The 15,289-nt window shown below is 52.4% G+C and overlaps 5 protein-coding genes across 5 annotated transcripts in view; 4 read left to right on the top strand and 1 right to left on the bottom strand.

The window, feature by feature from the left end:
• VDBG_10157 (conserved hypothetical protein) lies at positions 1–940 on the top strand (the record flags this gene model as incomplete). Its single annotated transcript, XM_002999652.1, has 1 exon — positions 1–940. The coding sequence occupies one exon, from the start codon at positions 105–107 to the stop codon at positions 525–527; it is 423 nt and encodes a 140-aa protein (XP_002999698.1).
• Positions 941–5,942: 5,002 nt separating this feature from the next.
• VDBG_10156 (predicted protein) lies at positions 5,943–7,468 on the top strand (the record flags this gene model as incomplete). The annotated part of the gene is made up of 3 exons (XM_002999651.1): positions 5,943–6,386; positions 6,445–6,573; positions 7,067–7,468. The coding sequence occupies 3 exons, from the start codon at positions 5,943–5,945 to the stop codon at positions 7,466–7,468; spliced, it is 975 nt and encodes a 324-aa protein (XP_002999697.1).
• Positions 7,469–11,389: 3,921 nt separating this feature from the next.
• VDBG_10155 (conserved hypothetical protein) lies at positions 11,390–12,145 on the top strand (the record flags this gene model as incomplete). The annotated part of the gene is made up of 2 exons (XM_002999650.1): positions 11,390–11,611; positions 11,753–12,145. The coding sequence occupies 2 exons, from the start codon at positions 11,390–11,392 to the stop codon at positions 12,143–12,145; spliced, it is 615 nt and encodes a 204-aa protein (XP_002999696.1).
• A 1,750-nt stretch (positions 12,146–13,895) lies between these two features.
• On the bottom strand, positions 13,896–14,018 carry VDBG_10154 (conserved hypothetical protein; the record flags this gene model as incomplete). Its single annotated transcript, XM_002999649.1, has 1 exon — positions 13,896–14,018. The coding sequence occupies one exon, from the start codon at positions 14,016–14,018 to the stop codon at positions 13,896–13,898; it is 123 nt and encodes a 40-aa protein (XP_002999695.1).
• A 479-nt stretch (positions 14,019–14,497) lies between these two features.
• Positions 14,498–15,289, top strand: part of VDBG_10153 (conserved hypothetical protein) — a gene marked incomplete at both ends in the record, with an annotated part of 1,337 nt that continues 545 nt past the window's right edge. The window contains 2 exons of the mRNA XM_002999648.1: positions 14,498–14,843; positions 15,046–15,285. Of these exons, the coding sequence (XP_002999694.1) occupies positions 14,498–14,843; positions 15,046–15,285 (586 nt within the window). The remainder of the gene's footprint in view (positions 14,844–15,045; positions 15,286–15,289) is intronic.

Genomic DNA, 15,289 nt, shown 5'->3' with positions numbered 1-15,289 from the left:
CCTACGGAGGATCAGGAGACCATTCTACATCGCTGTATTGTGCGAGCGACGCATCATTCGGCGATGATCCCATCACCAGATTTAGTTCACAAGGATACACCACCATGCTCTTTGGAGGTCCAATTGACTGGAAAGCTACAAAGCAGCGATCCGTGGTCACTTCTAGCACCGAAGCTGAGCTGGTGGCCCTCAGTGTCGCAGCGAGGAACTACCTTGCCACTCTTCGTCTGATCAAGGAGCTTCAGCTACGTTTTCATGGCAAGGTTCCGATCCAGATGTTCTGTGATAACCGCCAAACGCTGCTGTTACTCACTAGTGAGAGGCCTCAAGCCACTACGAAGCTCAAGCATGTTGACATCCATCGTCTTTGGATCCGACAAACAGTCAGACAGGGGAAGATATCCGTGGACTGGATGAGCACTGACAAGATAGTGAGCGATGGGCTTACAAAGATTCTCCCGACTCAGAAGCATCAGAACTTCGTGAAGCTTCTGCAGATGGAGTGCGTACCAGCGGTCCACCAGTGAACAGCTTGCTCAATTTCGCCCACCTCTCCTAACACTTACACACATCCTTATTTGCTTCACAAGCACGATTTCCTTCATCTGCCCTGAGAACGCCAACTGTTCCAAAGGCACCAAATTCTCTACCAAAAGCCGCCAACAGGCATCTGCCTGATCTTTCGTGGTTCAGATGGTCAGAGAGAGGCTCGCCTACCCATCTGAGGGGGTGTGTTGCCGATCAGGCAAGGTTCTGTTCTGTGACCCAGGAGTACTTTCATCCCAAATGTGGAGTCCTCATTTGATGCATTTGTTCTGTCGTTATCGCCCCGGTAAGACTCCTTACCGATGCTGGATCTGACCAATTACCTTCGTTTGGACTTCTGGAAGTCTCCTTTTGTACCTTAACAACAATCAATCCACTTTGTTCAATTCCGTGGTGACACAATGGTCGTCCGGGAGTGACTGCAGGAAAGTCTCCTTTTGTACCATAACAACAACAATCAATCCACTTTGTTCAATTTCGTGGTGACACCTCCCTAAGACTTGTTATGCAATATAAAGACAAAGTTTTGACCCATGACGCCATGCGAGCACTGTGCTCACATATACCCTACTCACTCTGGATACTCCTGCCAATCATATCTTGAATCGTCAATCTGACAGCTGTTGTCCAAAATGCTAGGACGTCTTCATGTAAACGTGAGGCTTCCAGGATCCTTGTTATCAGCAAGGACGTCCATATATTCTGGTTCACCAGTGCCGCAGTAAAACTGACAGGCAGCCTGCATATCTTCTTGACCTGTTAGACGGTGGCCTGCATACCAGGCCGCCAACGTGGTCATGGCCGGCGTAGTGGTGTCCATTGCTCGTCGGGGGTCAGCAGTCATCTAGCGGTCAAGCCGCCGGGATGATGAAGCTCAATCCGCAGACATGATCCCATCTTGGACGTCGTGCATGATTTCAGCTGGCTGGTGTAGGCCGTGACCTATGCGATGGACGCGACTAGGACAATCTGCAATCACATCCAAAGTTCTACAGGGCACTTTCACCACCAATCAAGAGGTTGAACAGCTCGTTGCAAGTCAATGCCCCGAACTACATATAAGGACAACCTCCCTGGTCAAGATTCGACATCTCCTGCACAACCTCCTAAGCTTTTACTGGTTGTTCCTCTTCATCATTGTCCGCAACAGTTGCGTATAACCGGCTAAGCCTGAATGATCAACCTCTTAAAGTCAGGCAAGGTCATGGCTACAGAGCATGAAAAGCAGAAAGCTCCTCCCAATCCCAATCCGCCCCCATCGCCACCTCCTTCGGTAAGCATCCATATATCCTGATGCTGTAACCATGCTGATATGTTGAAGGAGGATGATGCTGACAGTAACCTGGACGACATTATGGAGGAGGGTGAGAAGGACGGTGAGAAGAAGTAAAGAGGAAGTTCAACGCAGGAAAGCAGACACTCCGGCATCTCGGTGCCAAGAAATGCCATAGATGTACTCATTTATAGAACGCCGTCTGGCAACTCACGCTTCAAGCCCGTCATGCTGACCCCATCAAAATGTGACCGACTCCTCAGGAAGAACCTTTGGCGGAATGAAATGTCCAAAGGCCCCCCAGGCTGTTGTGCAGCCCAGCGTGCATTGATGTTGGTGAGTTGTAGCTTAGTCAGGCACGAGGCTGTCAGGTCTTGCCTTCTGACAAATCAAAATGAATGAGCTCCATCCTTGTTGACCCCGCCTTTTGGTCACCACGCATGGACCTTGTAAATATCAATTTGGACCTCAGATGACTTAATCTTGATATTGCACTTATCTCACTCTTGCGCTGCGGCAACGTCGATCAAGCAGCGAAGGGCCTTCATATGCTTATACTAAAGTGCCAAGAGGCGGACCTCCGCAGTAGCCTAAGTCGAATTCCGCGGCTGGCTGAAAATCTCGTTTACGCAGATGTTTGCAGTAGCCTAAGCAGCATCCAAATGCTTGCCGAACAGATCCTATGCTACCGCGTAGATTTCTATTGCGCTGGGGGCAGATCGAATTTGAGATTGTTGTCGCGTTCTGCAATACCGCAAGAATGTCAAAGCTTGGCTGATCTGTTTGACAACGAGCACATGGTCTGTAAATCTTTGCCCGAAAGGCAGTTCAACACTCACCGAGAGGCAGGCACTCATCTTACGCGGACTAGCTGACGACAGCGGAATTCATATTCATCCTGAAAAACTCTTCAAGCCGTCTATCATGTGGCTCGTTGCCGGTGGGGTAACAAATCAGAACGACCGGCTCGCAATTTTCACGATTTTACGGCGGCCGAAGCCTGGAAGCCCTGAAAATATTGACGAAAACACGGTCTCTCTCCCTGATCCAGAACCGCCATGTATAGGGATAGTTGATAGGCCTGTCCATGAAGCACAACGCATGGAGTCTTCTTTTACGTGTCACGTGGGAGATATCATCGTGCTTGAGGCGGGCGAGGGAATGCGTGTAAAGGCTTCAAAACAGGCTAATATCGAGGATCACGATATCTGTGTGCTGTCGACAATATTTCGTACGACACCGAAGAAGAATGGTCCTGAGATTGCTGGGTCATGAATCAAGACGCCCGGCAAGAGCCATGATGTCGTCCAGATTAGACATCCCAGACAGCCCAGACTCAATGTGCGTGTCTGTCGCGAAGTTTTCCATACCGCACCAGCTGTTCATATCTTCATACCAGCCTGAAAGAGCGATACTGTCTGGACCCTGGGCACTTCTGGTGATGCCGATGTCGACCTGATCTATTGAGATTTGGCCTGTGGTCGGTGTGAGCGGCACATTGTGGCGCAAGGCCATGATGAGGTCCTTCCTCCGAGACTTTTGGGCGGTGAAGAGAGTACTGGCTTCGTCGAAACAATGCTTCGTCGCCTCGCTCTTAAACACACCATATCCTCTGAGCGACTTGACAGCGGTATCCAAATGTTCATCATTCGCTACGTGACTCTCCAACCTAGCTCATAATCAGTAAGATTCAAACTGTACAAAGATGCGACATACGTTGTGCGAGCAACATTATGAGGCAATAGTAAGGCCCCATATCCATCGAGTCTTTGTGAGATATCATGAAGTCGTTGCCCGGCGCTTGACCAACCTTGACATGTCTTCTTCACTTGCTTGATGTTCAGCCCCAGGCGTCTGCTCAAAAAAATTGAGAGAGGACCGCTATTGCAAGGCACGAAGTTCGCAGAGAAATCGACTTGGAGGTGATAGAACTCAACAAGACGTATCCGCCTGAATGCGAGCTCCTTGAGTGACCCAGTACTGGGAAGTTTGCTTAAGTCCTCATACAATTGGGCTGCTAGGTCTCCATTTGAAGTGCTGTGGAGTTCATTCATCCACATTGAGACGTCGTTGGGCGTAGGGGGGCTCGCTTTTTCCAGACTGGACCGGCTGCTTACGATTCGACGTGGAGTTCGAAGCCGATCGCCGCGTTGTTTCCTCTGCCGACCTTCTATGGCCAGTCGTACTTCATGAGGCAGTCCGGGAAAGTCACGAACGGCCTTGGCAAATGCAAGAGCGGCCTGCAAAAACTGCTGACGTCAGTTACGCCGCCATACATCATGGCCTGTGAACGTGTACCTCGGGCTGGCTCAAAACGTGCTCTCCCAAGTTTGGGCTGGCCTCGTTCTGGCAGGCAATGATTAAGCTGCTTGCAAACTCTCGGCTGACTTGGACCCCCATTTTCGGTATGGTGGGCTGAGAGGTTCGGGGACGGCACGAAACCGGGGACTGAGGCTGGTTGACTACCCAGCGGGGCAGGCATTACATGTATTCTCAACCACTCGATCGTCGTGCACGGACAAGCACTAGTGTGAGACCTGGGAGGGCGGGATGGGGTGAGTGGGTCCTGTAGAACATGTAATTGGAGTCCCACTCTCCGGCAGCCAATGTAAGACATAGACAGATGTGGAGGTGGGGCTCCGAATACATGTGGTCAGAACCCCGCTACCATCGTTGGGAAGTGAGTCTCGGCGCACCCATCCACACCAGGGTGCTCAGGAAGGACAGCACTCCCAGAGATAATGGATGATGATACCCCTTCGACATTCGAAGCGTATCACTATTACATCGCTGCACGGGGGATATGCAGGAGAGCGCACCCCACCGTCGGGGTGTGAAGGAAACTGCACATTCCCTGTTAGTTGGTGGAGCGACGGAAGCATGATATTGCCCCTTAACCGGATTACGCCACCATACTACTCATCAGAAGCAATGAACCCTTGCATGGAGGAAGAGACAAATTCATCAGTGTGCTGACACTGTCGATGTCTGATTAACGGAGATAAGTCCCCATAGTCCTCGACCCGGAGCCATCACGCCGGTGTGCATGACCAGGACAGAGCTTTGTGTGCAGAGATCCTATTGGGGGCTCAATGAATCCACAAGCCCCCTGTATCATAATTAGAAGGCTGTACTAGCGGAGATTCAGTAGACCTGGCCAAAATTCCCTCTTTTCGAGCGAAGCGACTGACCAAGCGTAGGCAAGACATGATGGATCATTGCGAGGCGGTTATGGCCAGCCCCTGGAGGCTCGTGCCAGCATGCCTATCTCCTGACAGCTGAATCACACTTTGTATACATCATCGATTCATCCGGAACGTGACGATTCTTGGCATCGTGCTGTTGGTTCTGCGGTGCCAAGGTCAAATGAGACCCCCATCGTCAAGCTGGCCACCCCTGCATTCTCTTACGCCAGCGAGAGGCCGTGAGCATCAGCATGCATGGGGTAGGATCCGGCCGTGTCAGCATCACTACATACTCATCTTCCATTCTTTGACATCTTGTATGTATGCTGTCCATTCTGGATCCACCTCCTCAGAATAGTAAGTATTCTCTGCTCAGGGAATGGCAATCTAGTCACCACTGCAACTCTCCAGACCATGTGCGACATGAGGCTTACAGAATACAACTGTGGTCATGAGCGACATATTGTGTTGTGTTGGTGCGATTACTCCCTCGCAACAAGGGGCGTGTGATCTAAAAAACGGATCACGGAGAGACAATACAAAGGAAAGCACAATTGCCCTGAAAGCCAGCCTCGACGGCCAACACCATGGGACCACCTGATGGACTCTGGTGGTAAGGAATTGCCCAAATACCTAGGTGTATATAGCTACCGATACCGCCACCGGAAGGCGAAGCCATTCTGTGCCATACTTGAGCTTCTTTCCCATCGCGATGTGTGACCGTATCATCCATGTACGATTATGTGCCAAGTGCAGCTATTCCTTCCAATCATACCCGCCTAGGTCTTCCCGTCTTCGGCAAATTGTTCAGCATTCATGCCTGAGGCTACGAAAACCACTCTGGAGGCCCGGGCTACTATATAACTGCGGGATGCATGCACGACGTGCATGGTTGCCTTCCTGCAAGAGATCGCATTCCAAGGCCAACCATCTCCAACATGGCCCTTGCTCAAAGACCTCGTTCACAGCTCGTCAGGCGAGCCACCACACGCCATGTGCGCAGCTCCAATCGAGGACTATGGACCCCTGCTCAAGAGAGGCGCCCACGCAACCGACTTCACACCACTTGCCGAGACGTACCGCAATCCACAGTGCCAATGGATGATGCGCAGGTCAAGGTACTGACGCAATTCATCGAGTCACTCATTGAGTTAGCCGGGATCCCAGCCCCGTGTGCTGGTGATCTAGCCCGGCGTTGTATTCCAAAGCTCCCAGACGAATCGATCGAGACGGTTAGGGCACTGTACGAACTGCCAAAGATGTCGGACTTCTTCGAAGCATATCACTTCCTGGCCTGGGCCGACCTCGAAAATCGCTGCCAATATCTTTATCAAGCCGATGGGAAATCACAAGAAAACTTTCGGCGGATGGAAGCATCATTCGTAAGTTGGCGAGGTATCATCGCGATGTCTGTTCCATACCATGAGTTGACAATTGCAGCGGAAGATGTGGAAAACCATCGCCAGTGTTGCTCCTGAGCAACCCTCGATAGCCAGAAAGCTTTTTGTATTTGCCAGCGAGCGTGTGGAGGATATCGATGACTTTCTGGAAGCCGTAGAAGAGGAACTTGTACAAGATAAGGAGAAAGACCTTCAGGAGGCCATGGCTGGCTTCTCGATGGCTGGATGATAGGCTAGTGTTCTCGTGAGGGATTGGCTGGAGAGCTACAGCGTCGAATCTGCCCTGTAAAGCGTTCGTGAGAAACCGTTCCAGAATCATGATAGAGTATTGATCCTCGTTAAATGAATGCAAGTCTGTGGAGCCGATGTACCGATGACAGGCCAGATGATACGCGCTGTAGGTGCCATGAATCCTGTCGGTGAGCTTGATAAGGAGGACACCCCGCAGCGACCTCTTGGTCCGCGGACCAAGTAGTTGCCTCATGTCCCCCATGAATCCTCCAGCGAATCAAGCGACACCTTTACTTAGGAGCGGTGATGGACGCGGCCACTGCCTGACGTCCAGTCAGACAAAATCCTTGTTTTATCTCTGTTGGGCCTTCCTCCTCTGTATTGTTGGCCAATTTATCCCTCTCATAGTCCATCTACGTGCACCAAACGAGGGCTTCCAGACCTGGCTGAGCACCGTCGTCACACGCCCCATCCTGAACGTAGCATGGCGGCTTCTCATCGGCCCCCACTTGGACTATATAGTGTTCGAAGCCCTTAAGAAAGACGGAGCCTTGGAAAGCGACACCTTCGACTTGGAAGCCGCCATCAACATAGATCAGCGAGGCATCCGGAAGTCCGATGCGCCAAATGCCTTTCTTGAGGTATGCTTGCTGAAAGCGCCGTCCACCATCGTCATGGGCGCCATGAGCCTCCGAACACAACTAGGCCTCTTTTACGCCATGGCAACGAGCAGTCTCGCCGCAATGGTCCTTGCCTATGGGTCCTATGTCACACTTGCCTCGTCGGCAAAGCAGACGCAGCGTGCGAAAGCCGCGAGGGATGAAGCCACGTAGGTTCGTGTCCCGATTGTCATTCCGCCGACTAACGTCAAGTAGAGAAACAGGAGACGCCGATGCGAATTCAAAACAGGACGCTTTCACGACCGCCCGATCACACATGGCCTCACTGCAGGGTCTTTGGGAAGGGCTCCGAGTCCTCTTGCTCTGGCTAGTCTATCCAATCATGGACCCAAAGCTTGCTATCACCATCGCCAGCGAGCTCTACAGCTACCAGGTGGCATGCAACAAGGTGATGCAAAACATCCACCGCGCAGACAAGATCCGAGGAGCCATTTGCAAAAGGGGCTTCTTGCATACAGTGGCTACAGGGGTGGAAAAGGCGCAAGCAGCACAGTCACGCCCATTAACTGCCATGTATGGCAAGATATTCAGTACCTGCGCATCACAAGGCGCAATGCTCAGGGTATGGGACCGTGGCTGTCGGAGACAAGAAACATTGAAGGGAGGAATAGCGAAGCGATGAGCAAACCCTGGCAATGAGGACCCCATACGGATGTTGCTCTTGTCCACTCCATGATATTACCAGTTAGTTGAGTAGCGAACATGATCAATAATGTCGCCTGAGCTGAGAAACATTTTCCAGGACGAATTCGATACGCGCTGCCGATGCCCACCGAAGCCCCCAGTACCTTATTCCTTGCTCACGATTCGAGCGGCTAGAGATGCTGCGACCAGGACCACGACGTGAAAACCCTGATTGAATCTAGGAAGAGAACCTATAGGATCGGAACAAGATGAAGTGTATGTCAATGGAGGGTGCCCGGGAACCTCTAGCCGTCCGGCTACCAGGTGCATGGAATCGCCACGCCATGCTAATATTAGCTATGATGATAGGGAGACCGAAGAACGCTTCTCTTAGTTTATCTATGCCTGAATTGGAGTCTATTCACTTGTAAACACAGTTTTGACATCTGCTATTCTCGAGGTATCCTGACATAATGTCGATCTTGCCTCTCACGCGGAGGCCAGCTATTAGTCGGTCCTCAATGGATGCCACGGTTTCGTAACGAACCACCTGAACGAAGAATTGTAAACATTTGAACAGCATGAAGGTTGTTCCGGCTCTGCATAGGCCCGGATACAGGCTGATAGCATCACCTTTGAGAGGAGTTGACAGCGATCGTAAGGCCAGCAGGCTGGGAACAGGCCAGACACAGGTAGATAGCTCACGCCAGCGACGTCAGCCCGCCAACTCTTCTCCCTCAAACCTGCTAATAAAGTTCACTAGTGGGGAGCGGAGTCCTAGCACACTCCACTGAGGCATTGATGCATTGCGTGGGCCCAGCGTTCATGGAGCTGAACATGAAGAGAGCAACTGGAAAACAAGGGGTAGGACAGAAGGAACCCGCACTAGGAGGCGGGCAATACACAGCATGGACCCCCCTTGTAGTTCGACCTTGATCCTGATACCTTGAGGAGATCTCTCTCCAGCGTGAAGGTGATGGTCGCTGCCTTAACTGCTAGTAGTCGCCCGATGCCAGCTAATCCACGCCGGCTCCCTGGTGTATCCCCTTCACCTCCCCACCAAACGTACCATGACACACCACGCAGTCATTACATGTACTTCAGCAGCTTTCGTCTACTCTTCTCCATTCCAGCGGACTTTACATCAGACAAAATCAATACTGCCCGATCAACGAATGCTTTCACGCAATACATAGGTTGACATGCGTGCGGGTTCAGCCCCCACGGTAGCTCCGAGGTCAGATGTGAAATGCTGAAAAAAAGTCCAGCACAAATTAAAGCATCGAACCTGAATTGAATACTTTACACGATTAGTTCTGCTCCCGCCTTGAACCCGACAGTTGCATCTCCCAACGCCTCGGCCTGTTCCAATGTGAACGTTGCCTGGACAACGTGATACTGCCCCATGCGAGTGATGCTCGTAAGTGGAACTACTGTGTTTGAGGGAAGTAGTGCAGCCTGGATACTGTCAGGTTTGTCTGGGAAGTATGCTTCCGCCGTCGTAGTCTGGCCTTTTACAGGCGGGAAGGGGGTGATTCCGGCGAACCATTGCCAAGTCGACAGAAATTGAACGGTACTAATGTACAGGTGTTAGCATGCATTCATGAAAGAGTGTCTCAAACAAACGTACAGCTCTTGGGTCCCTTTGTCAAGTTTGTCGCGGGTTCTAAAACCTGAACTTTCTGGCGGCTCACTACAGCCGGCCCGGCTTCCGAATTCTGAGAAAAGCTCCGATGGCATTCCGAGGTTGACAAAACATCGCCATCGTAGTGGAGATAACAAATTACGGGTACAGGAAAACGTGAACTAATGACAGATATCCAGGGGTTTACCTGGCTTATTCGTTGACATATAAAGTCAAATCGTCTGCAAAAGAGAGGTTGGGAAGCCATGGCTCCGACTGGTTCGAACGATTCGTACTCTAAATCATGGTGCTCAAATGAGCACCGGCGCCTACATTTATACCCAGGTGTATTGAAGACGTTACCTGAAGAACTCAATCAAGCGACCTGGATTTGCGGCAACGTGACGTGCTTCTGTCCTGCCGTCCGAGGATGGAACTACCAACAGAAGGTGCCAGGTATGTTCTTAAAGCCCATACACGCTCACTGATTCAGTCAACGCCATGAGTCTGAGAACCCCTGCAAGCCCCTGCCCCCCTACTGTAAAATGCGCCTTAGGGTCGGATGTGATGTGCCACTTACCCCTGCTCTAGCCTCTGTGTGTCTCAGGCTTTCCTCACCGGACCCCCCCTACCACTCCTTTCGGCGGGCCCAAGATCTGACCAGTGTGGCTCGATTTATGGCTAATGTACCCTCCCCCTATGCTCTAGACAATGTGGCTCCAGGTATTTCCAGACTTCTACGGGAGTTATGTCTGTGCGATACGATGAGACGAGTGGCGGGGCCGAGTGTAGTACCGTGGTTGGTATTGGACTCGCGACTCTGGCGGCAAGGCTGTGGCCCATATGACTACAATGAATGCTGCTATTATCGGTCATCACATTACTCCTCAATTGGATGTGAGAAGAAAGAAAGCGATGTAGAATAGCTTGAGTGCTTCGCCAATGACAACGCAGGCGGGTTTAGGCTAGCCTTCAACAAATGAAGGACGGCAGCAGCCATGAATCATTCCATCGTCCTTTGTCATCAGGAACCCCTATAAGCGATGCGTCGAAAGCGTTTGCTTCGCAAGGCTACATGGAGTTTCATGGAAGCAGGGGCGTCCTCCGCAAAGTGCTTCCATGGTTCTATTCGGAGACGAGATCATTTGGATGGACTAGACCTGAGGGGACATCATCAGCCAGCTGCTAGGTGAGCGGCGAACGTCATAGCCATGTTCGAGACTGACAATTCCAGCTGGTACCCCCGGCCACTAAACCTCTGATTTCCTGCCCGCGCCCGCACCTTCTTTAACCTGGAGCAACATAACAGCCGTACGAGGACGACCCATCCAATACGACCTTTGAGAGGATTACATACAGACAGCTTCTTCCCACCACCTGAGATACTTGTAGATTTCGTTCAGCAGTGATTTCACGCTTGCTGTCTCTCCAAAATTGATGAATCCACAATTGACTAGCCTGCTTTTGATGATCAACGGTATTCCATCGTAGCCTTCCTGCAAAGGCTGGTCAGATAAGTCCGCGGACACGGGCTATTCTTCAACGCAGACCTGGTGCAACGGAAAATCAACTGCTATGGCGGAGCTGTAGCCTTCGTTGATGACTTTACGGCATGGGTCGCCGGGCCAAGCACGAAGCACAACCGAGAAAGAATCAAGACCGTCATCGAAGAGGCCTTGGAGTGGGAGAGAAGAAGCGGAGCGACATTCGAAGCCGACAAGACAGCGATCATCCACTTCACTCGGTGGGCGAAGAGGGCGACCCAGAACCCTTTACCATCAAGGGCCAGACTGTGGAGCTGAAACAACACGTCAAAGATCCTCGGAATGATCATGGACATCGGACTTCGGTACAAGGAACACATAGCGAGCGCGGCCACGAAGGGGTTGGAGGCGGCTATGGAGCTAAAGCGTCTTCGAGGCCTGACACCGGCGACGGCACGACGACTCTTTGTTAGCACGGTGGCGCCGGCAGTGGACTACGCCTCCAGCGTCTGGAGGCACCGGTGTAAGGATCGGATAGCAGCAGCCGTCAACCGTGTGCAAAAGGTGGGCGCGCAGGCCATCATTGGCGCGTTCGCAACAGTGGCCACGGCCGTGGCCGAAGCAGAAGCCGACATCCCCAGCACATCGGAACGCTTCCGGCGGAAAGCCGCCAAGCTCTGAACGGACCTACACACGCTACCCGAGACGAACCCTTTGCGGAAGCTGAGCAAACAGATGCGCAAGTTTCGGCGGGTTTTCCGGTCTCCGTTCTTCGAGGTGGCCACTGCGCTCAAGAACCTGCCGGTGGATGAACTCGAGACCATTGCTCCTTTCGCCGTTGCACCATGGACCGAACGGATAAACACCATAGTCGACGGTGCTGAGGTGGAGCCATGGTCCGAAGCTCATCGAGACGGAAATGTACGAATCGCGGTGAGCAGCTCCGCGCGCAACGACCTGGTAGGCGTGGGAGGCGTTGTCGAGATGCCTCAAGTGTCACAAGGAGGCCCCAAGCTGGTCAAGTTCTCATTTCTTCTCGGCGAGCGAAGTGGACAAAACGTGTTCGCGGGGAGCTGGCGGCCGCCGCGTATGCCTTGAGGTCCCTGCGTGGACCAAGACACCGGGACATAGCGCTGGCGACGCGCAGCAAGGCTGCTGTGCTAACTCTTCGAAATCCTCGACAGCAATCGGCCCAGGAGTATGCGCGATGCATCTGCGAGGAAACTGAAAGGCACGAACAGATGGGAACACAGTAACAACCCTGTGGCTCGCCACGGACGTAGAGGATGACTTACTGAAAGTCGCCAAGGAGGAAGCGCGGAAAGCAAGCCAGGCAAGCGCACCACCGACGTCGTTCAGTTCCCAAACATGCGATCCACAGTCCTCGGCACAGCGAGGTCAACACTGCGCCAAGAGAGAAAGCTCCCCGACAACGTCGGGAAATACTCGAAGAAGATCGACATTGCACTCCCCGGCCAGCACGTTCGGACCCTGTACGACAACTGTACTTGGATGGAGGCAAGCATTCAAGCCCAGCTCAGGACTGGCAAGTCGCGGCTCAATGGATCCCTCCATCAGATCAAGGCGGTGCCCTCCGACCAGTGCGGATGTGGACAAGCAACTGAGACGGTAGAGCACTATTTACTGAGATGCACGCAGTGGACGACACAGCGAGCGGAGATCCTTCACTGCCTTGATACGCAAAGCAACAATGTATCTTTCTATCTCGGAGGAAAGGCCCGATCGGATGGAGAAGACTGGAAGCCAAACATGCAAGCAGTCAGAGCGACGATACGATTTGTCAAGGCCACCAGCCGACTGGACAATGCGTGATCCCAGGACTGGGCCCAACACGTCACTAACCCCCCACCCCCGTGTCTCAAATAGCAAGCGTCGCTTCAGTCGCCGTAGATAGGACTCTGGACACTTGGAGAATCGCCTTCAAGCATGCCTGCTAATACAATTAAAACCACGGGAACACCTTCGAACGAGGGAACTGCAAGGACAAGCGGGAAGATAGAAGGTAGGGGATACTGAGAAACGGTACATCACGGCAGGAGAAACCATGTATTAGTATGATAGTGCCTTATTGGCTTGCCAGCCAACAGGCGTAATAAACTTGTGTGTGTGTACGCTTTGCGAAGGCCACGGGCCGCTTGGAGAATGCGTGATCCCTGACAAGGGTCCCAGACGCCAATCTCTCTTTGTGTGTCAGCTCGTAGGAGCATCTCGGCACGTTGTGTTGCCCATGTGCATCGGAGGAGGAAGTGCTCCACCGTCTCTCTCGCTTGCCCGCATGCGCATTGATTCGAAAGTACTGCTCTGATTCGGAAGAGTGAAGCGTTCAGTCTCGCCATGCCCGTCCTGAGCTTAGCCAGTATGCTCGCTTCTATCCAGGAGAGGTTGTCGTACAGTTCTCGAGTGTGTTTGCCAGGTAGGGCTAAATCTATCTGCTTCGAGAGTTTTCTTACCTTATTTGGTAGCCGTCTCTCTACACGTATTTTGCGTCTTGCAGCATTAGGGTGGTGGACCGCATCTTCGTGGATTGCTTTTCTGGTGAGGCGCCCTCTCGGCTCCACTTGCGTGCTTCTCCTTTCGCGTTCTTCAGGAGGTCGTCCTCGAGATGACTAGGGAGCCAAACGGCTGTGATGATGTTCCCGGTCTCTCGAAGTCGAGTGACCGCTTCGTAGATGCAGCGAACGTACTCTTGTCCAGATTGTTGACGGGGGTTTCGAAGTGTCAGCGCCGCGGCCCTGTTACTTTTCAGTAACAATACACTTTGGCCCCTTAGGTGTGGCAGAAGCCGCAGCGCGTACGCCACAGCCACGAGTTCTCCGAAAAATGGGTTCTAATCGGTCCTCATGCCGTGGGTGAATGAAAACGTCTCGGGCACCATTCCTGGTCCTTCGATGACGCCGCCGACCCCAACCAGCTCGTTTCGTGCCGAGCTGCTGACGGCGATACGCACCATCGCGTCCTAGTCGGCACGCGATAATATTAGGTCGTCTTTCCATTCGGCAATTGTCTACATTCTTCCCATCCACGGCGGAAGTGTGAATGGGTTGATGGTTTCCAGATTCTCCATTGGAATCTCGTTGAGCGCAGTTGCCAGTTGGAAAAATGATGAGCGGTGGAAACGCCTGAACTTCCGCATGCGAGCAGTCAGTTTTCGAAGCGGGTTGGTCTCGGGCAGTGCGTGGAGATCCGTCCAAAGCTTGATAGCCCTTCTCGTGAATCGCTCTGGTGCACTGACGATGTGAGCCTCCGCTTCTGCTACGCTCGTGGCTATCGTGATGAACGCTCACACTAACCGCGCGGCAATATCGGGACAACAGCCTCATTCCTCTTGGGCGCTTGCATTGCTGTATTTGTTCCGTGTTCCACCTCGTTGATTCTTCCGATGCATTCTCAAACTTCATCCTTGTGTACACCGCGAATATTATCGTCAAAATGGCGGAGATCGTAGGGTTGAGTTCTGGCGTTCTAGCCCTGGCCGCTTCTGCCCTGAAGTCCAGCGCGAAGCTTTACGAAACGATCAAAGACATCCGCTCCCATCCACATCAAGTTCGAGAGCTCCTCACGGAGCTCGCAAGCCTGAATTTGGTCCTTCGAAAGCTCTCTGAGACCGGCGATCTCCAGCTTGACGTTGATCTTACAGCTCTCACACTCACGCTTACACAGTGCCGACAGTCATGTGATGAGGTTGAAGCCCAGCTGCTTGATTCCTGCTCACGCTCTAGCCCTGACCGGACAAGCTTCCGCGATTGGGCTAAACTGAAGTTCAACGGGAGCGATGGTTTGGAAGGCTTTCGGCAGCAGCTGATTAGACACAACTCCACCATCACAGTTGTCATAAGCTTCGCGAATCTGTCAGTACACTGTTCTACTTAGATTAACTTGGCTAACAAATGTGCCTTCGCAGCCGCACGTCTGCTACGAGCACCCAGGCTATACATGCCTGTCGAGAGTTGATCGCGAGTACAACAGTTGATTTGAAGCCCATCTAGACCACATTCAACAAAAGCTCGACACTTTGACCCATCGCGCTGCTGCCGGTCCGATTCTCGACGTGACCACTCGCCAGCACATGGAGGAGGAAGAAAAGAGCACCAAAAAGGGTCTCGAATTCTGTGCCACACTTTTGCAGGCGATTGAACAGACCGAGGTCGAATTCTTTGAGAGCGATAGCAGTTCAGCAAGCGCCCAGGCCCAGGTCTCAACCTCCCAAATGTTGTTCGGTGA

The sequence above is a fragment of the Verticillium alfalfae genome, genomic scaffold, assembly GCF_000150825.1.
Source record: "Verticillium alfalfae VaMs.102 supercont1.19 genomic scaffold, whole genome shotgun sequence".
NCBI classification, from domain to species: domain Eukaryota; kingdom Fungi; phylum Ascomycota; class Sordariomycetes; order Glomerellales; family Plectosphaerellaceae; genus Verticillium; species Verticillium alfalfae.
This window is presented reverse-complemented; position numbering and strand designations above follow the sequence as displayed.